Genomic DNA, 23638 nt, shown 5'->3' on the forward strand with positions numbered 1-23638 from the left:
GGTCCAGGATCGTCCAGTGTCTTGACAGACAGCCAATTGGATCCTCCGGCTCAGTGCTGGTGAAATTTTGGGGGGTCTTCCACTTGACTTTTTCCGTAACCCTCAGGATCGGTTACGAAATTCCAAATGACTGCCTTACTGTGTCCCACCTCAGCAGTGATGGTGCGCTGCGAGAGACCCTGCTGTGCAGTTCAACAACCTGACCACATTTAAAAAGGGAACGTTTTTTTTGCCTTGGCCATCAAAACGTTATGACAGTGTGACTATCTGACCGAAAATGACAATGAATACACATTTTTGCACCGATTTAGCCTTTTAAAGGCATGTGGTCCTTGATCAGCTGTAAAACAGCCTGTTTCAGTTTAAGCGTTGCTTTCAATAAACTGCATGCTCAATTTTTGCATGTTTTGTCTCACTCCAATTTCTTCTTGTTGCAAGCTCTACTTGGAACCTTAGAACCTTGTTAAGATCCAACCATGCAAAATACGATTTTTTTGCCATTTTTCAAATGGCCTTAAACTTTTGATCGGGACTGTATAAACATCGCAGCATATCTGAGTATTGTTGCTCACCATATCCGTCCCTTTATGACCGTGTCACAAAGCTCAGCTCAAACCAGAACTGGTTTCTTGAGTAAGACAAACAGTTCACTGTAGTCAAATGGCCTCCACAGTCACCAGACCTCTCTCCATGTTCACTTATGGGATGCATGGGAACAGGAGATTCTCATGATGGATACGAAGCCGACAGATCTGCAGCAACTGTGTGATGTTGTGATGTCATCATGAACCAAATTCTGAGGAATGTTTCAGTCACCTTGGTGAATTTATGAAGAATTAAGGGATACTAGTGTAATTAATAAAGTGGCCAGAGAGTGGTTGATGCTTCACTTTAGGAATGAAAAAAGTTGAGGCCAGCTCAACCTTTATTTTCCACACCCGCACGTGTTTACTGTTAATTTGCAGCCTCATATTTCTGGCTTTCATATAAAAAAATGTAGTTAGTTGCTGTTTTATTGGTAGTCTGAACACACCACTACTACCTGCACCACTGGACTGCAGAATTTGGAAGTTCATTTGCAGTTTGCAAATGACAATCATTTGTAAAATGGCACCATATGAGCACCATTTGAGGCCTGTGTGTAAGTAGTTCTTGCAGATTGGTTTTGCAAAGCAATCCCATGGTGCACGAGCCAAAAAGCTTTTTTCCTCTCTTGGCACAAGAATCTGCATTGGGTTCACATCATGAAAACATAAATCACTTCCTCTGACTTTGGGAAAGTTTTACATTAAAAAAAAATCCTCTGCAGAATCCACTCAGATTGTGCTTTGTGGTGTTCTTTCAGTAGGTCCACAGACGTCTCCAAGAAGTGTCAGCGTGCAGTCGTTTTTGCTTTTAAAAGCAAAGCTTTTTTTTAAAGCTGTGACTAGATTTAGGGAGACGGATGTCATTGTCAAATCAAAATATTTTTAGATTTTCCTCTTAAGATTTCAGACCACTGTGAGTTGGAGCATGAAAACAAATGCTGACTCAGAGAAGACACAAAAAGTGTCAGGAGGAGGCTGCAGACAGGGTGGAGAGTCTGCGCTCCGACAGCGTAGACATAGCATCAGGCCACACAGAGGCTTCCTTGTCTATAAACACAACCTGTTGCTGCTCTCTCAAGAGTATGCTATGCAGGGAATGCCAAAAGGATTAGCGCCTAGCCATTTGAGATAATGGGGAAAAATGAGACGTGATGTGGCGGAGGAAAGCAACAAAGAGTCAAGGACCAGACAGCATCACATTTCTTACATTCTCTTGTGTTTATGCCGCAATCGGTGGTTACTCTGTCCAAAATTAGCCAAGAAAAAAACCATAACAAGGTGGCAAGAAATGACATACTCGAAGATAGTTTCATTTTTGTGTTTATTTGCTGTGTACATCATACACAAACTTCTTTGGAATAAAAGCCGAACCTCTCGTGTGTGAAATTAAAAAAGGAGAATCAGAAGTTACGTCGCCACTTTGCAAAACATGCAAACAAATTTTTATTTTTTTCTTAACAGGGAGATCTGAAAAAAATCCAGGTGGAAAGATTCTCAGGAGTGTGCCATGCTCATGATTAATACAGAAAATAATTGACATTGCAAGTAACTGCGTTATTTTATCACGTGTACAAAAATAACATGCCCTTGAGTTCAGTAATACTCTCAGTCTAACCTCCACATACCTCAGCAGTTCACATTACAGTGGCGCAGTCCAGGGCAAGCAATGGAAATGACCTTTCATTAAGATACAGCGGGAATAACTGAAGAATGGATGAGGTGAAGGTGAGGTAGGATCTGCGGTTATCAGGGAGAGCAGGCGGCTTCAGCCCCTTTTGCATGTTTTGTGATGGGAATCGGGTTGACCGAGTTAACATCTGTAAGCTGCCAGATGGTGGAAATGACATCCTAAAGCATCTGGCAGGAAAGGCCTGTCAGCTTGAGTTTTTTTACTCTTATAATATATTACTTTTTTATATATATATATTCAGTCTTGAAATTTCAGTGAAACACAAATATTCGCCTGCTGAATCCAGTTCACAGTCACAGGACAGACAGGGTGTTTATTCCTGTTTTCATTCCTGAAACTCTTAAGCTTACCCAGCAGTGACCACTGAATAGGTGTGGAAATCTGTGAGTGGGTCACATTAAATATCCTGAACACTGATCCTAACTAAGGGTTGAAAAATGAATTTCAAATAATGAAAACTAGCTAAGCATGGCTCCTTTTTTTCAGGACAAAGAAGCTTCTTTGAATCCAGCTCAGTGATTAACATTATATGAGATGAAATATCTGTAAGGAGTCAAAACTATATTTCTATGTGTCATTTCCTCACTCTGTCCAGTTCAGTGCATTAACAACCCCATGGGGGTGCCTCACATGTTTGTTCCAACGCCTGCGTTTAAGGAGTAAAAAAAAAGAAAAGCGACACACAAACTAAACTGGGACAGATTCGAATGAGGTACTCATGGTTCACTTCACACTCACACAGCATTTTTCCTGTTGGAAAAAACATAGCTTAGTGGTTTTCCATTTTAAATTAGTCATTAGGAAGAGCAGTGATGTCAAGGAGGCTAAGCTGGGTTGACTGTGTCAAACAAACACACACTTATGTGCCTTGTGAGGATTCACAGGGGGCTCATTTCAAATCAGTTCTTATCTGGTTATGCAAATAAATGAAAAGAAGCTACAAATGGAGAGGACAGTAATCCAGCGCCCACTCCACACACACACTCATACACATTTATGATAATGGGGGAAAAAAATGCGACGGAAAATAGCTCCATTTGCCGTAAAGGTCACAAAACACTTCCTTAGCCTCTATAAATACAACAAATCAGATCGACAGGATATAAGTAGTAGCAGTTATTCTCTAATTTAAAGAAGCTGTGCCTTTGGAGTGAAGGGAGCAAAGGTAGATGCGTGTCATGAAATGCTAATCCTGTGAATGTTGACCACTGAAACAAATCCAGCGTCTTTGACTCTCGTTTGAAATGTAAAAATTCAAATCATATTTTGAAGCCAGATTCGATTAACGAAACTGTTTGAGCCTCAAAAGTTAAAAAACCAAACAATGTTGCACTCTGTTGCAGCCCACAGAGGATAACGTACTTTAAATTTATGTGAACTACACAACACCTACACAGCTCTCAATGGCACAGGGATCCTCGTCCAGCTATCAAACCGTTGATTCTTTGGGTCCTTCACGGGCGGCGTTTTTACACCCGTAAAGCCATTTGATGACACGAGCATTTCTCTCAATTATTGACACGCCAGTGGGAAGCTGCTCAGCCAGCTCCTCCTCAAACAGTCCATCTCCTGAGTGGCGGGAGAACTCACTGGGCTCCGAGCCTCCACAGCCGTCCCCGCCCACGCTGCGGAGCGCCAACGAGAGAGTGTCTATAGAGCTGGCCCCTGAGAGGAAATTCTGGCGACCCAGACGCTCTACCATATCTATGTCCAGCCCGCAGAAGTCAAAGAAATGCTCCTGCTCCGATAACACTACTGAGCAGCGCAGATGTAAGTCTGACTTGGAGCGCCGCAACTCTCCAAACTGTCTTCTGGGTGCCGGTGGTGACGCTCGTTTCCACGGGTCATTCTCATCGTCATGCTTGTTTGAGTGGTTTCCATTGGTAACTCCATCGCCGGTGCCATTTGTAAAGCCATTCTTAATCTCTTCGAGCGTGCAGCTTAACCCGGAGCTGGGGGCAGACTCTGGGCTGCGCTCGTGGTCAGTTTTGCTAGACCTCCTGCTCCCCGGTCCCCCGTCTGGCGCATCTTTATCGTTGGTCCAAGACATGCGAGAGTCGCCATCCCGGGATGACGCTTTCTCTTCACCGATGACCATTTTCTGGATTCTGCTCTCACCTCCACTACTCTTCTCCCTCATGGATCCCTGGAAGAGGCGGCGGACGAAACTGTAGCCCTTTATCTCCATGTTATTGTTTTCTCCCACCGCTGTACTGCTCGGGCTCTTGCACTCTTTTTTCTGCCGATAGATGACGAGGGAGTCTGGCCTCAGCATGCGTTTGCCTGTACTCCTTCGGAGAATCGGAGCGCTGTGTGGCGCTACCAAGGTGTTAAGTCCAGGTGTGCGCGGGCTGGGGGGCGCATTGTTCACATTGCTCTTGTTATGTGCCTCAACATCGACAGAAGTCCGTCTGTTCTCCTTTCTCGAGTCATCGTTTTCATTTTCGTCTCTTGCAGCGAAGGAGCCACAGACCGGAGGGAATGGAGTGTTGGACGGACGCTGTGGGGGAAGATGAGGCGTCAGGCTTCCAGGGATGGTGATTGCTCGCCGGGGTGGCGGCGGTGGGGTGGCACAGGGTACAAGTACAGGCTCTTGCTTGGTGTTGATCACCTGCTGGCTTTTAACATACTTGGCTTTGTCTGCCTCGAGTCTCTCCACGGCGCTGACTGAGCGGCCGTGACTGCCACCATCAATCTGCCTACGCAAGTAGTCTGGACCCTTGTTGAGAAGCCTCAGAGGTGAAGGAGATCCAATTGGCGTTAGGGGCTTCATGTTAATTCACCGAGCTGGAAAAGACATCAAAACCACAGCCTCCAAACTGACTCACAGCTCCCGACGTCCCACAGTGAGCTGTTGTAAGCTCTGTGAAATTTCAAGCCTAGTGGGAGCGTTTAGAAAAGTTTCTAACTATAGAGGACTGGCAGCTCCCATTCCTGTACTCACAGCTCTTAAATGTTTTTTGAACAATAATAGACCAAGTAGCAATTCAGGAAACCACAAAATCCAAGATTGTTGTAACTTTTTCTATAGATAGCCAAATGACTCTTTGTTGGGCAGTGTAAGAACCCAGGCAAATTGATATCTCTATCCAGTATTTATAAAGGCATCTGGATAGGCAGGGAACAGGGAAGTCCTTTTTTGTCAGCCTGAAGCTCTCCCAAATGAGATGCTCCCTGCCCACAGTGCAGCAGAAATAGCAGGCAGGGTGTAGTTTGAAAGGGTTACTTCTTCCTCCCCCACTTTTTCTTCTCTCTTTTTCTCTACCAACAACACCCTTCACTGTTGATCTTTTCAGTGGCGACTGCCGGGAGAAATTAGATATACCAGCCTCAAATATTTGCTTTGCACAGGGCGTTTAAGGGACGCCAGGTCAAGACTTTTGTTTGACGCCCGTCGTGGTTGAGCTGACTTGAGGGTGGCCGGCACCGATGCACTTGATTTGTTGATGGACAGATGGCGGAGAAGCAGTTCGCATTCTTCACCTGTGTGGACCCCTGGAAGAGGCAGAGAGAGAGAGAGTGGTTTTAGTTCTCAGTGCTACTTTCAAAGGCAGTGGTGCCTTAAGCCGATCATAGATTGTGATTATTTAAAGCTGGAGGGGGGGGAGCGACAATATCCCGTCATTGATGAATGAATGGAAACATGGATACAGCACTGTTTGCTGTCCAGACAGGATGATGACATGTCCATCTCCACCTGTTTTCTGAACAGGAAGGCAGAGAGACTCATTATGATGTCCTATTAGAACAATTGTTTCAGCTGTGTTTATGACTGCAAACTCAACATCCTTTATTATTGATCACCGAAAACACAGGACAAAAAAACTAGTCGCGATACTAATTCCTCTTTTTGTCACAGCTATTAAACTCAAATAACATGATGTGTAACTGGAGAGGCAAAAAAAAAAAAAAGTTTCGGACAGCTTGCTGTAGCTTACTTCTTTAAATTAATGCAAAATAAAGCTGGTGAACACCTTTGAAGGGATCTTTTATAGCCACAGTAATGCTGCTTGTTATTTAAATTAAAAGCCACTACAAAAGTTCAGTAAAGACAGTAAAACTAATGAGGCATGGCACTGTGACAGATGTTGCTTTTTTAAAAAAATTACTATGCTCTGCTTTATGTTACATTTTCCAGCTATATGAGGATTTGGTGGAGCAAGCGGGGAGGAGGGTGCACGTGCCTATAACAGCCTCAGCCTGAGGAGTATTTATAGCTTTACACCATCCCGGCACAGTTATCATATGTCTATGTATGTGTATATATGTGCGTGTTAGTGCATGCGGTCATGGGTATTTGTTTCCTGTAAGCATTTCTTTGTGTGTGTGTGCCAGCACAAGGCAGCGAGGGGCTGCCCTGTAAATGAAAGAGGGGTGCATGCAGAGTTTGGGTGCCGTGAAAGCCTTTCTGTCTGAAAAGCAGCGAGTGTCTGCCAAGTGCAAGCTGGAAAGCCAAAGAAGCCATCTTTAAAACCTGAAGCTGGTATTTATACTCTGGGGCCACAGGTGGAGCGTGTTTTCAATTCAACTTCCCTCAAAATGTATTAAAAGTCCATCTGGGGAGACAAATGCCCCTTGTGGTGTGTTGGACAGCAGGAGGGTGTTATACCGTTGCGCTTACTGTTCTCTCAGGTCCCTCAAGTGTCATCAAATGCTATTTTGGCTTTTCCTTCACAAAAGCTAAAACAATGAATGACCAGGAAAGAGGATCCGTGTCTCCAGTCAGGATGAACCACATGACACCGGCAGTAGCAAAAACACCACAACATATACTCCTTTCTTATATTTTTGACTAATACTAATCAGATAACAGTGACACGAAGCAAAGAAAACAATAACACGCATAATTTATCCAACTATTTATAAAACTGGAGCAGTTTCTTAAAAAAGTCATACATGCACACTCGCATGTTATTATTACTACTTATTTTCTTGAAACTGAAATCTTCTGAAATCATATCACTTTAAACAATTTTTTACTCTATTTTATTTAACCTCTTAGTGTAAATTATAACATTCATAAGTTAAAAAAAATATTTTCATATTTTTGTTTTACAAAATAAGCAACTTAGCTTACATTAAATAAACATCATTATAGCTGATTACATCACTTTCCAATTCCTGTGTTTCAATCAATTTTTTTATATGTTTCTTTCTTTTTACTCTTGTGCCTCTAACTGCTAATATCAAATTGTTGATATTTAAGAAGGTGAGCTAGAATTTCACCAAACCTTCTACCCTTATGCAGTCTCCATACGCCTGAGGGACCCTGTCAAATGGCGCTATAAATTACCTGACGATGGGGGAAATGGCATACCGGCTAGTTTTTCCAGATGTCGGGTATGTGGGAGCTCGGGAAAGTCAACCATTGTTTTGGTAGGTTTTGAGAAAAATCACAACAGGTGTGGAAGCTAAAAAAACCCAAGAAAAATTGGTGGAAAATGTGGAGGAAATGAGGATGCAGGTTATGGTCTGTGGTTAGAGTTATGGGGTATTTATTAGGCATCTTTCTTCTTCTTTCTTCTGATCCCCATCTGAGTTCAAAATAAAAAATTGAGAGAGAAATGCTACCACAGCGTTAAAGAAGATTATCGCCATAGGAGCCTAAACTAAGTTGTTAATGCTAACAGTGACTTTCTAGTGACGGGGTGGAGTTAAATATAGAAAGAAATATGAAGAACACAAGGACAATATATGAATACAAGAACTGGTAAATGTCAGCTAATCCTTGAAAACCACAGTAATATGCAGTATCTGTATTTGTACTACTTCCAATGCTTTTTGTGTTCTCTTGTGATGCCAGTGTGCGTTCAATGAATGTGACATTAGGAGCATGAAGAAAACAAGCCACTTTCATAGGTTACGTCTTGCTCAAAGTGCTATCTGGGACATCACATGACTAAGTGAATCACAGTGGTTTGGAACATAATATATGAATGAACAACTGCACTAAGAAGACTGTCATTGGTGTAAGTGTTGGGATTTATGGCCATCTTTAGCTCCATTTCTTCAATCTTGGACTTAGGGTAGCTTTGCAAGATTTCACAGTTCAAGATAATCCTTATTTGTTTCATACTGGGTCTTAGTGCAGTCCCTCTAAACTCATCTCCTTCTCTTCAAGCCAACTTTCTACTCATTGGCTGCCCCTCACAACCAGAAGGTTTAGCAGGCTTCTGTTCACGGCTAATGATGACGACCATACTAACCACTCAATGACATCACACAGACCCAAGAGTGAAAAAAATGCGTGAGGTCAAAGCCTGGGCTTTTGTCTCACAGGGATCACTTACTGATGTGACTGTGCTTGATATCCACATTAAACCATTATGACTATAATTATATGAATAGTAGCATCAGAGGTCATTTTTTTAAGGCATTTATCTGAACATAATATAATAAAACACTAAAACCGAAATCGGGAAAACCAGAGAGAAGGAACACACATGTGCACAAAACCACAGGGGACACCAGTGACTCAACTGGGATTTGCTGGAGAACAATAGCTGCCATTAGTTCTTTTGACTATAATGAGCTAAATTAGTACCCAGCACCTTCTCCTGTGATCTTGAAGCTTGTGCAAAGCGTGAGATAGCCTTGGGATTTTCTCTCGTGTTTCACGACTTCTTTTGTCTCTCATTGCAGGTTGTCATTAACCTCTAAACCCGTCCCTTCTGTTCCCGTCTCTACAGTGAACATCATCCCACCTTCTCCTTCCTATTGCTACCCAAGCTCATTTGCCTGCACTCTCCTGCGTTACTTCCCACTCTTCAGCTCCTCTGCACATGCTACAGGGCTTCTCTGCCCTTTCATTTCACTCCCTACTCCATCACTCTCTTCTTGTAAACATATATTTTCCTTCTCTCTTTCTATCTCTTTCCATCTCCTGCTCCATTTACTGTTACTTACAGTGTGATCTTCAAAAGCTTTTTCCCATCTTAAGCCGACATATATTTGTTCTATTTATCAGAACTGACTATGTGTATGTATAGCAAAGCGGGCTCCAAACATACAGGCTTTGCAATGAATGTTAAACATCACAACATGAAAAACAAAAAAAGAATAAGAAGAAACTTAAAGACGGGGTGAAAAGCCAACAATCGTAAAAGTGAGCTGAGACACAACAGGAGTTTGATGGTTTAGATTGTACATATAAAAACTGACTGAACTAGTTTTGCTAGAATGAAACCCAGAAAAGGAAGTTCAAACTCTTGGGGAATTTCTGTCAGGCTGCAAACGCATCCAAATGTCAAAAATTACAAACACTGCCCACCAGATTCCGACATGTAGGGACAAATGTTTCAGGCACTGTGAACAAATGATGAATTACAAATAATTACAACAGCCTACAGCTATTTTATCCAACTACAAGGTTGTAACAAACTAGAAGAGTCTGCAGAAACATCAAACGTGTGATGCAAAAGTAATACCTGGGACATGCAGCAGAAAGCAGAGCTCCAAAAACCAGACATCAGTGAATTCTCACATCACCAGCTCTCCATGTCTGTGCAATTTCCATCGATGTGTTCTTTAATAAAACTCCTCTGTCTGTCTATCTGCCTCTCCTCTCTCGGCCTTTCATCTCTCCCACATTTCCCCTCTGTGAAGCGGATGGACCATCCTGCAGGGGAGGCTTACCCAGGCGCCCCCACGCAGCTAAAGAGGAACCAGATGTTTTGTGTCATGCTACATCAAAATGCTTGGACAGAGACCTGTCATGGGAAGGCACAGTGGAGTTCGTTTTTCTTTTTAATCAGCAGCACTGTTTGTGCCACATGCATTTGACCCAGTGAGAGAACAAAGCGGGTCACATTTAGGCCTCGTTATCAGTTATATTGTCAGGTGGTTCTTCTTCTGAAAGTGCTGCCCCAGAAGCTAAACACACAAAAAGACCCAGGAAGTGTTTGTTTGCTTCAAGCGAGCCTCTAGAAGGATAGCTTCATCGAGGCATGCTTGGAAATCCAGAGAAAACCCAGCTGGTCCTGGATCAGAAGGTTAAAGGAAGTTTCTCTGTGAATTATGTATTTAGTGAAGTAAACACATGATAAGATGTTAATAAATTCAAAAAGACCACCTTTGAAGCTCTCGGGAGGTTATTCTGCACCTGTCAAATTAATCTTTGGACAGATGAGGGGCATCTGCTGCTGACAAAAAGCCAACTGGCCATCTCCAGCATCTTCCCTCTCTTTCACTGTCTTGCATTTCTCCCTTTCTTTATATGAACATCTGGCACAACTATTAAGGATGACAGTGACTAACAATCCTCCCTAATGGACTGAAATGTCTCAGTGTTCAAACGTTAACCAACGCTCATTCAAAGAAGACTTTATGTCATGACGGAGCATCTGCACACATAAGTGTCTCTACAGTGTGGATAAAAGTGTCTGCCACTAATGAGCCACGATTCATGACCGCAGGCTTCGGTCATTAACCAACACTGCAAACACAGGACTCAAGAAGTCTGTCGTGGGCCAGGACAAAGCAAAGGAGGCGTTGTCTTCTCCCCTCCAAACAAAAGAGACAAACTGGGCTGTCTTCGCATCATTAACGGGCTCCAACAATGGTCTCCTATACGTAAGTCAGACTTGGTCTGCCTCATTAGTCAGGAAGGGAAAAGAACAACATGATGACAATAAAATGTAAGAGATTAAGACACATGATAGATAGGCTACTGCCCCCCTCAAAAACAAAGCCAACTGTAAATCTTATCATGCCTGTGAGGCCTTCAGTGCTATTAGCCACGTGATCTACGGTTCGAGGCTACGCAAGGGATTTCTCCGCATTCATGAGGAGCAGCAGCAGGCCACCTGGGATGGCTTAAGAAACCCCCAACCTGAATAGACCTCTTTGCAAACTGTAAACTGGACAAGATGCGCTCTAAACACACTGCTCTGGCTCTTTTGTCATTCAATGCTAATCATCGTGGGGGCAACTGAACATTGGAGAGCCACGCCAAAAACATGTACTCAGGCTAATGGTGGGTGTGGGTACAAGTACATGAGAACTGGATACAAAAAAGCCAAGAATGAAAAAAAAAAAACCCCAAAACGAAACAGGGAAGACTGTAAAAAGATTTCACCTTATCTGATAATCAGGTATTAGGAGCATTAGCATAGTTATGAGCTAAAATTCAGCTAATAAAGGAAGATTGCACATATACGTACATACCTAAATTATCTCAACTTACTATTTTACATCATCGCAGCTGGCCAACAGCACAGCTAATAATTAACTAATGACTTCATTACACTTAAAGTCAAACCTTTATTTGCTGATTTTACATAATCTTGTAGTAGAAAATTAAGCACACAATCAAAGCACAGAGGTCTACCCAAGGCAGCAAACGACTCACAATAAACCAAAGCCTTTTGAACATAAGTGCTAATTATCAGTCGATTAACTCTGCGCTCTGCAGCATAATCAATAAAATGAATTAGCCTATTTGTAAATGTTGACACAGTTCTACTTTATAGCATTGGAAAAAACATTTTAGCAGTGGAAAGCAAAGGTATTATATTGCATATAAGAGTCGGGCAAAGTGTAACAAGCATTATTTGTTTATACTACACTGGCTAATCAGTCAAAAATATGATCATAAGTAGCTTAATTAATAGAAGAGACTGTAATTGTATGTTGAGGTAATCAGTAAGAGAGCTATCACCCTGACATTACAGTAATTTAATTAACATTGTGCAATCTCCCCCTCCTATTACAGTCACTGGAAGCCAAGCCTTTATCACGGCTGTAACACCCAAGCAGTGCTTACGCCGATAAGGCCAGCTCCAGGATAAAGTGTGCATATTCATTTATTTATTTATTTTTTATCAACAGGCAGGGCAAGTTCCTTTTCTTTTGAGCACAGGGCTCAGGAAGGCTTCTGTTACTTGTGATTACCGAATAGCTCTGAACCATAAAGTTTTATGAATCACTATTTGCTTTTCCAGCTATAACATTACAACAAAGCAAAAAGAAACGCACGTAAGCTTTGCCTGTCAAAGTCTCTGAAAATAAAAGGCATCTTAAAATCTGCTCTCCATCGAGATAGAACGAGGACCCTATTTTATCATCCGAATGCCAATTTTAAAACTTAGAAAGTTTATAAGTGTAAAGATCTAAAGTTAGAGGCCTGTGATCCGTCCACCAGGTGCCAAGTGCGTGGAAATCTAATAATCCACGCTATAGAGAGACACCTGAGCCTGCCAGTAATGCAGGAATGTTAAGCTGCCTTATGATACCTCACTGTGAGAAATGTACAGAAAATATATGATCAAAGAGAAATACCCAGACAATGCAGGCAGGGATCCACATAGACGCTGGATTAAAATGATAGTGGTACAGTAAAGTAATCATTGTGTAAATGGGCACTTCTTCTGTTTTATTTATGGGGAAATTACCAGTTATTTGGAGAGCAGTTGCTAACAGCACAGTTATATAGTCCATTTTGCCTTTGTTATTAACAAGGAATTGATTTTTAACTGTCCCTGTTTTCAGAGCATTGATCTATTTACGCACATGAAAAACGTGTCCTACAAAGGCAGGTCACCCGGCAGTCAGACTGATAAAACCCTTTGTTCTGACATCTCAAATGTGAATATAGGGCACAGGAAGGAAGCAGCAGCAATGTGGTAAGCAGAGACCATGAAATGTCCGTGAAATCCAGCAACAGGCAAAATAATTGTGGAAATTGTGCAGGTACCGAGTTAAGCCTTGATTATACTCTGTTGCGGACACTGACAGCTGGAGGCCCGACGGCCGATTAGCTATTCCTGTTTAACTTCCACTTGAAGTTGACCGCCTGGGGAGCATGTAGTTGGTGCACTGTGATGTAAATTCTCCACAGAGAAGTTGGTAGGCACGTGGACAAAACCCCAAACCTCGCGCTAATACCGAGTTCCAGATTAGGTCGAAGCCGGAATTTCCGAGTTCCCAATCAGAATTTAAATCTGAAAAGCCCCCTCAACTACTCAAAAGGTCGGACCAGTCCCACCAACTCCGAGTTAATAACCCGAGACGGCTGCAGTGAACATAAACAGTAATAAAACCGTAAAACTTTTAATCTGTTTTGTATTTGTGATTTGCTAAATAAACCATATGCAGAGCACTGACCAGACTCTATCCATGAAGGTGAAGCAGCTGTGTTTTTAACTACAAATAAGTATTACCCTGTACTGTTAGTGATACATGAACTTCCCAAGAACCAAAACACACCCTTTTTCTTCTCACTTTTCCAGCTTTACTACTAGAATACACTATGTTGGAAATCAGGAGTGACAATACTCCCAAATACTGACATTGACACTTTTTTGCAAAAATATTTCTGGTTGCATTGGAGTCTCTGGGAAAACAGACCTTGGATCCCTTGTTCTGTAGCCTCAATAAACACTTTCCTGATTACTTTATGGGCTTAATCACTAGTTACCATCAGTCAACATCAGTCTAAGCAGAGATTCCCAGACCTCCCTTTCTCCAGCCCTGTCCTCCAGCTTTTGTGGTTTGATCCCAAGGCACTCCCAAGCCAATCTCTCCACAGTGTCCTGGTCTGCCCTGAAGCTTCTTAACATTTGCACATGCCTAAAAGGAGCTCACCTAGGAGATGCCAGAACCACCTCAACTTGCTTCTTTCATTATTATTAGGTGGCTCTACTCGGAGCCCATCCAGAATGACCAAGCTCCTTACCCTACCTCTGAAGCCTCGATTATACTCTGTTGCAAACACAGTCAGCTGGGGAAACCATGACCTAGTCGTCATTTCTCTTATACTTCTTTGAAATCCTCTTGAAGTCTATAAATTCTCCATATAAGAATCCACAAACATCACAAAAGACAGGAAGGCCCGTCGGTGGACATCGCACAGCCTTCACATTCACTGTCTGGTGACAAAAGTTACGTCACTCCAACCCAAGCTGACCGAAGTGAATCCTAGTGCATGCAGAATGTATAATAAAGGCCTAAGGGACAGCCTTCGGAGAGAGCAAATTTCCCCCTCTTGTATCCACCATCTCATTTTTTGGGTCACGACCCACAGTTTGTGGCCAAAGATCCACCGGTAAAAGCTTCGCTTTGCCTTCCACTCTCGTCTCTTCTCTCTTCAACTCAATAAACCACGATGATGTTCATGTTATAAACTGTGGCTGTTCTAAGAGTCCGAAGGGACTCTTAAACAACTTGTTGTCAGCCAATAAACGTGCTTTGACTTGGATGCTTGCCACGTCCACTTTCAAAACACCAAAATATTGACAGTGAAGACTCTCACCTCGAGGGTTGGGTTGCATCAGCATGGTTACATCCATCTTTTATACTGTCTATGATCCAAACATAACCTGTTTTTGTGGGGGACACGTGTACATTCAAGGGGGAAAGAAACCGTGTAGCGTAGTGTGTGCAAGAGCTACGTTTATAGAGTTAGTACGCACATATCCCAGCGCTGGACGGCATTGTTTAGTAAACTATAACCACCACTGCTGCTCCCTCCACATGCCAGTCTGGATTATGTGACCAGCAATACAAACCACTGTGACCTAATGTGTGTGTGCGAGTGTGTTTGCGGCACATCCCCGGACTGGGAATGCACTGTGCAACTCAGGGTAACACAGCCCCCCCCCCTCAAATAAAAGCCTGCCCGGAGGCTGTTTATACAGTACAGTAGAGAGGCATAAATCTGGACATGTCCCTCAATCTCCCAGAGTCTTAAATTATGAAGCAGTGTTCTCACACTGTGAACCCTCATTAAGCTCTCAGCTGGTGTGAATGCTCTGAGAGACAGCTTTGTCTGGCCAACTGCCAGATGTTTTATTTCACAAAGTCGGCACATTTTTCCCTCTGCCAGGCATACGTCGGCTTCACCAAAGCGACAAAAGAGGCTTTAGCAGCAACTAAAAAGTCAAAAGCGGTGTTACATCAAACAGTGGTTTACCTGCCTTTTTGCTGACTGAAACAGTGCAGAAATATACTCTCCACAATGACTGACTAAAAGAGTTTACTGACAGCTAGATGAGTAAGAGCGCACAAGAATTGATTAAAGCCGTGTGAGAGCACAGGGGCCACATATGAGCGAACAGCAACTCAATCCAGAACTCCAAGTTAAAGTAAAAGGAAAGACAGCCAGCATCTGTAGCATCTGTGTAACCCCACCCTCTTTTCACACACAGGGTTGCTAAAAGGACACTCATGAAACCCTTGCAGAATTATTCTAAGCACATGTTGCTGATGTTAGCGGTAAAAGGTTAGCACTAACTTGTGAGTACTTGTGACAGGACTGTTTGGGGTCGGTTAAGGCTTAAAGCGTCTCCAGCTGTGCCTTGTCCCCAAACACTGGGTCATCTGTAACTATGGTGTCCACGAGCCCATCTACTTCCTCCTCCTGCATCCCCACACACTCTCCACCACTTTAAATGTGTCAGCATTGATTTGCAATCAACACGGCGGGGCGCAAAAGTTTGCAACTCCAGATGAAATAAAACGCTCCGCATGCCGCTTCTTATAATGTAAACTTTCTCAAACACTTCTGGTGATTGGATACTTGAAGGCTGCTCATCCAATTCAGCTTTAAGCCAGGAAAATCCCTGGTTTAAAATCCCCCATATTCAGTGTTTAACAGTGATCATTAATTATTTAGGGGTAAGCAGTCAAAAAGCGAATGCAGCAAAACGGCTGTATCAGGAATGTGTGGGTGCAGTTTGATTTAATCTGACCGACACAGCTCGAAACGTAAGCAAAATACCCCCTAAATCTAGAAATACTGCAAAAGCTAAATCCTGACTGCCACAAAAACTTTTAAAAAGAGATCTTTTTATAGCTTTGTGATGTCTACTGAAACCCAGAGAGAAACTAGGCCATTAAAAGAAACGTCACGTGCTAAAAACATGCACGTCCAATCCCAAGAAACCACGAAAAGGACAGATAAGTTTGAAATATTCAGTGTGAGATGCCACAGATCAGAGTCCAACACTCATCTATTTCAAACTCACTAAAATGAGGTAACTCCTCCTTAAAAACTGCAAGAATCACCCACAGCCTCCCACACAAAGACCTTACACTAAGCTCTTCTGTTTGTCCTCTCTGCCATCTATACTTAGTTGTTAACCTTTGCTGAACCTGCCAGCTGTCTTCTCTCATTACTGATCAACCGACCTGCTTCCCCACTAACAGCACCCCGAGTGCCACGGAAAGACAGCCTTCGATTTGTCCCTCTTCCCTCCTCTCCTCCCTCGCTTCTGTCAGAACCAGAAAACATCTGGAAGAGTCCGTGCAGTTGCATCGGCGGCCTCCTCCTCTGTCAGTGGGAATGTCCAGACTCGTGTCGTCTTCCTCACGGTCGAGCGGACACAGCGTGGCACGGCTGAGTGTGATGGGATGTGGCAGAGCTACAGAGGCGCCCAGTCGGACTGTGAACAATTACAGGGATGTGAGAGCGGTGGGGAGAAGGGCCGCTCTCACAGCTGTCACCCACGCACACACAGGGGACCGTCAGGAGATGGAGATCTGTCAGATCATGTTTCATGATTTCGTTGCTCACAATGAATTATAAATTGAGTTCGGAAGCCCTTGGAGATGGAAGTGATGTAATGCTCTCAGGTCTTGGAGAGTGGCAAGACTGATTATAATAATCATTATGTCAAAAAATTAAGTGCAAAGACTCAAAAAAGCCTGAAAAATACATCAATTTGATACTTCTGCGAATATGATTCCACACTAGTTTGCAAAAGAGAAGAAGCTCGCTACATAGATGGTAGGTTTCACTTCTCCTTTCAGCCAACTTCATGCCTGTTTGAAAAGGTTTGTTTTGTCTCTGGATGTAACTTAGAAGCTGAGTTTATCGACAAGCTCTTCCTCTCTTACACGTAGTTCCTCCTGAAAACTGTTCCCAGAGACTTTTGCCACAACGGCCCAAACAAGGCGACAAGGAGCAATAAAAGCTAAATTATAAGCCCGACGGTTTGTGTGAGAGTGTTTGAAGTCTCACACAGTTGTAAACGTCAAATGTCTAAAACCAGCTGCTGTTAAACAACACACACACACACAGTCACTTAACGCAGTGCCAGGGGGAAGATGATGTCATTAGCAGGGCACATTTTCCCCTCTAATTAGAAACTCAAGCTTCACGCCATAACTCGGGGGTCTTTACATGCAACAAAACAGGGTTTAAAGAAAACAAATGTTTGACATGGCCTCTTAAAAGGCTGCGTTTTCAAGCCCGGCTCTGCAGGAAAGCAAAACCGAGCCTTGAATTTTGATAAGAAACACATGAGTGGCCCATTGTGAACTAAAACCATGAAAAATCCTGCGGCTTCCGCTTGTTCTCTGCATTCAGCTATAATGTGGTCAAAACTCAATCAGATTATGCACTTGTGCAGCCTCGACAAAAAAAACTCTGTTCATTAAAAACAAAACACAGAGAAAGTTGTAAAATAAAAGACTTAAAGATGAGGAATCTAGCTGTCCTGTGATATAGGCTCAACTTTTTCACCCATGCTGCAGAGAGATGCTGGATCTCAGCTCCTGTTTAAATGCTCATATTGTGAACATGCACATTACGTCAAACCAAACTCTCTCAAAAGTCAGAAAGTGAACATGAGTCTGCATGCTCCTCTAAGCATTGCATCAATAACACCATCATCATAAATATCCCTGCTGGTGCTACGAGCCAAGCGGGAAGGCAAAGACCCAAATCACATTTTATTTAGTCATGTTAATGATGTCAGGGCTCCTGTCAACACCTCAGACGGAGACTGCAGTGAGCAGCTCAGCGCCCCTGGGCTCTCTTTCCGCTTTGTAACTGGAGGATGTATTCTTGTCTGCTCTGTTGGGATCAGCATCAAACACAGATGCAGCTGTATTACTGCTGGAAAATTAGCACACTGCCACATGAATCCAGGCACAAAACTGCGACTGTTTACGACCGCCTCTGCACTGTAATTTTGCAAGCAGGTATTCAGTCAGAGAGATGTTTGCGCTGCGCACTGAATCGTGTGTATGCAGTTTGAATGATTGATGTCGTCAGTAAGCGTTTAAGACCTATGAATCACCGTAGCCGTTGGGCACGGTTCAGCATGGTTCAGCACGGAATTCGGGGATTCAAACAAAAGTGTAAGGTAGTGAAAGGTAGGGAGGAGACGGAGCTAAATCTACCTATTGAATAGAAGGCCTGGAAAGTGATTCACCAAAGACTGTGTGGAAAATTTGTCTCATATTTAAATCTTCACTAACATCCTTAAAGTAGTTAGAGAGGAGGGCTAGCACATCTGCTGAGGAAAACTCACAGTGTGCTCAGCAGCAGCATTATGGCCACGAAAAGCTCTGAGCGTGTTTGTGAGAAGGTACGAGCGAGAGCAACATTTGAGCCACTTCGTGAGCTGCATCAGAAAGCACGAATCAAACCTCCAGCCACTTATTGCAGGCCTAACTGGCACATGCTCACCTATGAATCCGAATGTGTTTACAAGACATGTGTGGTCTGTTTAGTCTGACTGTTAAGTTGTTTATGCTCCTGACCCCACGCTGATCAAACCAACTCAGGATGCTTGAGCCCTTATGAAGAGAGGTGGAGCTGCAAGGGTGGAGGTGGGTCAAGGTGGAGGTGACCCTGAGGGCACGTGATTGTCTCCTTGGAAGAGACCGTCTTTTCACTTTAGAGTGGGTGGATTGCATAATGCCCCTCCCCAACTTTTTTTCCTATTCTTTTGAAAGTTCTCAAGTAGCACCGTCTTAGTCTTTAAAATGAGCTCCTATAGTTTTAGTCGTGGTCTCAAATGATTGGCTGGTTACAAGAGAAAAAAAAAACCCTTAACTTATAAGGGTTACAAAATTTGTCTTTGCTGATTAGATGCTTGGAAACCAGATCCTCATTTGGGCAATTTTCCTGATTTCATCCAGATGAAAAATATTCAGTGCAGATCAAAGTTAAGCAAAGACCTGCTGCTCCAGGCCGGTGGTATTTGCAGTTATTATCAGCTGGACTTCAAGGTTGAGTTAAACCAGGGCGTCCACATATAGGGCTTACAGACCACATGATCAATGGATTGCACTTGCCACTTAAAAAAAAAATGTTTATGGTCTTATCAAACAGCTACCTAGAATCAGATGTCCATCACAGAAAAAGCCAAACAACACATCATAAAGTTTCCAGACATAATTCTTGACTTGAAGAAGTCCTGTAGTAAATATAAAAAGGAAAGCACACACCCTGTTGACTAAGGATTATTAATATTTAACCTATTTTAATCCAAGAATACCTCAGAAGTGCTATCTGGGAGGTGAGTCTCTGGATTCTTAGTTAAGGAATAATAAGGAACCAATAATAGATTCCGACTTATTTAAAGCCTGTTTATTCTTTGCCATCTGTTTAACCCGTAACTGCACGCTTACTAAAACAACTCACTGAGAGTACAAAATAATCACTTAGCGGATTGGTCGATTCCTGTCCGAGTCAGCCTGATCGGTAAACTTCCAACATGTCATAAATCACCGTCAGCACAAAAATGTTATTAAAAACCGAGCGGTGGAAGCCGTAGTTCTGTCCGCACTCACCACATTCGCTCAGTTTATCCACTGTTGCTGTTGTTGTCTTTGAAATCCAGTGAAGGTATGGAGCTCTGTGACGGACACACGGTCGGCGTGGCGCTGCGCTGTTCGCTCTGCGCGGTCTGCTGGCGCACTGACGGGCAGACGCACGACAGCGGCAGTAAAAGAGGGAGTCCCGACCTCCCCACAGCGGCGGGGGTGGGCAGGTATGACGAGGCAATGTGAAAGATTTTCAGGGAGAGGTGTTATCTGCTGAACCCCCACCCTGTCCTAAGATGATCTCATCAAACTGTTAAATCACTTCACTTTTATTACTAGTTCTTAAGAGTAGTTGTTTTATTCAGGATGATTGGTTGTGCTACTCGCACTGTTACCAGTAATCCAGCATTTGATTGGATTTAGTCTTTAATCATTATTGTTTTCTTGTAGATGGATCTGACTAATTAACACATACATGCAATTACCATGTAATACATGTGACCTGTTGTCTTAAGTTTAAACATTTTCAGAAATATGTACTTTTCAGTGCATTCACGTTGCTTTTTTTTTTTTTTTTTACATCTTGTGTTCCACTTATTTATTTGTTGTTTTAGCTGTAGACAGTTTGTGATCAGTTGATACCAAATTAAAAAGCTGATCGATCTGTTGCTCGTTCCCTCTTATCATCCTCCCTCCTCCTGTGTTTTTGTTGCTTGTTCTGCAGCTCAACATGACTCGCTCAGAAAGGTCAACCGAGAGGGAAAGAGAGCGAGAGATAAAGGAGTGATCTCCACATTTCACGCACACCTGTTTCTCATTCCCGAGCTCATCACTCTTGACGGAGCGGACAGGCCGGTGAGGAAGCACGGTGTAGCAGAGAGCCACTGGAAATATTTTACTGAGAACATAAACAGGCTCTGAAACACAGACGTGCAAAAGGCTCCACCCAGAGTGTATAAATCATACGCAGAGTCTCCTCTCCTCCAGTCATTTGTGCTGTGCCGGCTTTGGCAAACACTTTACACTTTACATTCAACAGAGCAAAACTCATCCAGTCAAGCTTCTATGTAGCTCACAGGGTAAGTGTTAAACTGATGTTTTAAAATAGGAAAATATGCAAATGTGAACCATAAAAATAGCAAAAGGGCTCAACAAAGCCTTAGAAGGTTATATCTTTTAAAACGAGATCAAGAAACATCTGTATTATAAAGGAAAGACACTTCCAGAATACAAGTTCCAGTTTCTGCAGAGCTAAGCTTGCACAGTACATTTGGAGCACCTTGAGATTGGAGCTGTGGCTTTTGTTTGCCACATCTGGGTGCCGTAACACGATCTACCATTCCTGTTCTCTGACCTCTGCCCTCACGGCAAAGACTCAAGGAAGCCACACTTCCTGTTGAGCGTGGTGCGCGAGGTGGCGCGTGACCCTCAGCCTTGTTTGACGCCATCCTCGCACCCAGGAGTAGGCCTACATTCACACATCTCTCTCCACTGCTGTGTGGCTGTGGATGGCCGATGCAGCAGGTGGCAAATTCCCAGTACAATTCCTGGTGCCAGTGAGTTATTTAAGACCCTGTTAACTCAAGGCGATAATCCTGCAAAAGCTGTGAAACATCACGTACTGAGAGGGTGACTGAGACAACAGGGTTGCGTCCAGGCTCAAAAAGGAGATGTAAGGTTTCAACTGAGAAAAAGTGGATTTTATTTTTGGTGGCGCTATGTGGAAGTGAGAGAGTCTCTCATCCTCAGTCGTACTCATACTTTTTTATTTACTTATTTTTTATTTGAGCCCCCAAAGTCTTGTTCTCTAAAAGCCATTGTTCATTTAAAACAGCATTATTATGTACTCAAGCATCATTTAGGACAATTTTAACATTTAACATTTTTATTTTAACTACAACAACCAGAACTACCCGCCAACAGTCTCCTGATTCTTATTCAAAGGTTAATGCATCCTGATTGCTGCACCAGATGTGTCACCACCCATTTTCAGCGAAGCTCATCCAGCTAGAAGAGCTACTGCATGAGAGGAAATAGAAATACTCTTCAGATGCAACTACTATATCGAAGGCTGTTGTCATAAAAGGATTTATAGTTTCATGTGTAGTTATTTACATTTTGCACAAGTCACAGCAGACCTGAGCCTGATTAACTCTGACACAGCATGGGGGTGGGCTGAAAAGCAGCTTGCAGAGTGCAACAGCTGTGGGCAGGCTAAAACAACCTCGGCAGTGTGAAGACGTGAGATTTGTTGATATGCTGCGTAGGGCTGCGTAAGCTGAGCCATGAAGTTGGTTGGTACTGAGATCAGCTGATCTGTGGGCGAAGTTTAACTCCTTAGACTCTCGATATGCTCAATAAATTTCAAATGAGGGAATAAACAAAACTGTTGTAACTCAGGTAGACAGAGTCACTGCAGGCTTTTAAAACAAGTGAAATGTGTAACGATGGGTGGAAAGCTTTACACTAACACTAGTTTGAACAATGGTTCTTTACAGAGGAAGCTGCAGTCAGGGACCCTCTAAAAGCATTGAGTGGTCAGTAAACGATTATAGGAAAGCATTGAGATTATACTATAGGTTGTAGGTAAAAGATAAAACGTCTTAAAACTGAAGCCAATGCATGATTGGGTTAAATCTGCATCATTTGTAATAGCCAACAAGGTTTAATGGCTGTGGTAGCAAAAATATGTCTGGCTCTATAGCACTTTATAAGAAAACAGGCTTTCCTCTGTGAGCTCCATAGAAACTTGCCTGATTAGTTTATGGGCTCACTCAGCAGTTATAATCTTTGTGAATACAACAGGATGTTCATTTTGTAAATTATTGTCCACACTAGAGTAAAAAAAGATGGTAAAGTAGGATATTTTTTTCAGTCAATGCCATCCTTCGATCAACAAAACAGAGACACCGATGACCAAAACAGCCTCAACAGGACTTCACTAAACTGCTAGTAACATCACAGTGGTTATATCTATCTGTGCCTAACTTTATTTTAAATTTCTTTTAATTTAGAGGTGATACTTTATGCTAATTTATATCACGCAGAAGAACAACAATTATATTAAAAAGCCTCTCAAATCAATAAAATTGTTGCAAAAGACTGAAATACTTCTAAAGGTCTCTTTATGAAAAAAATTATCTCAATAACACTGAATACTTTTCAGTTTACACTGGAAAACGTACACTACATCTATCTTTTGGGAGCGCTTATATCAGAGGTTGCATTTGGTCAAATCCCCATATATCTGCCTGAAAGAGGTTATAAAAGCACTTTCCCACAAACTTTAATGCTCAAGACTCTTGACGTGTCTGCTTTAGCACACTTTAAAGGATTGATGGACAAAGTCATGCCCAGCTGAAATGCTTTTTTATGTCTTCTTATTTGAATGTACCTCTTTCCTTAAGCCAGCTCTGAACTCGTTTCCTCAGGACCCTCTTTGGAGCTTCTGCTTGCATATATTATCTAGCATAAGAAGGCTTAACTCCCATGAAAAATCAAGGAGGTATTAACAGTGAAGTTGTGAGATTTGTGGGGTATGTGCACAGCATCACTTCATAGTTAAAAGTGACACATGTGCAGAACACAACTGCCAGGTTTGTCTTTATTTACATTTAAGTTGCCTGCTTTTTATGGCCTGCGGGTTAATAAAGGAACATCTGATTGAACCCAACCTTTTAATTTTCATATGGATGCATTAATGGATGCACTTTAACAGTTAAATGGGTCCTCGCAAACATAAAAGCACAAACTCACTCTCACATAAACAATGTGGGACTGAGGATTAATGACACTTCAAAGGGAGGAAGCTGCTCAGTGGCCAGTTTCCTGTCCTGGCCCATCTTGGCCCATTTGGTGGCATCTC

At 42.7% G+C, this 23638-nt stretch overlaps 1 protein-coding gene across 1 annotated transcript; it reads right to left on the minus strand.

The window, feature by feature from the left end:
- Window positions 1–1894: 1894 nt before the first annotated feature.
- fam110d (family with sequence similarity 110 member D) lies at window positions 1895–19955 on the minus strand. Its single transcript, XM_005925528.2, has 2 exons — window positions 19801–19955; window positions 1895–5772 (listed from the first exon to the last, which is right to left on the minus strand). Exon 2 carries the CDS (start codon window positions 5048–5050, stop codon window positions 3707–3709), a length of 1344 nt encoding a protein of 447 aa, XP_005925590.1. The 5' UTR covers window positions 5051–5772; window positions 19801–19955; the 3' UTR covers window positions 1895–3706.
- Between the last annotated feature and the right edge of the window lie 3683 nt (window positions 19956–23638).

Source organism: Haplochromis burtoni, unplaced genomic scaffold, assembly GCF_018398535.1.
Source record: "Haplochromis burtoni strain Fernald_Lab_line unplaced genomic scaffold, NCSU_Asbu1 Contig_84, whole genome shotgun sequence".
Taxonomy (NCBI): Eukaryota; Metazoa; Chordata; class Actinopteri; order Cichliformes; family Cichlidae; genus Haplochromis; species Haplochromis burtoni.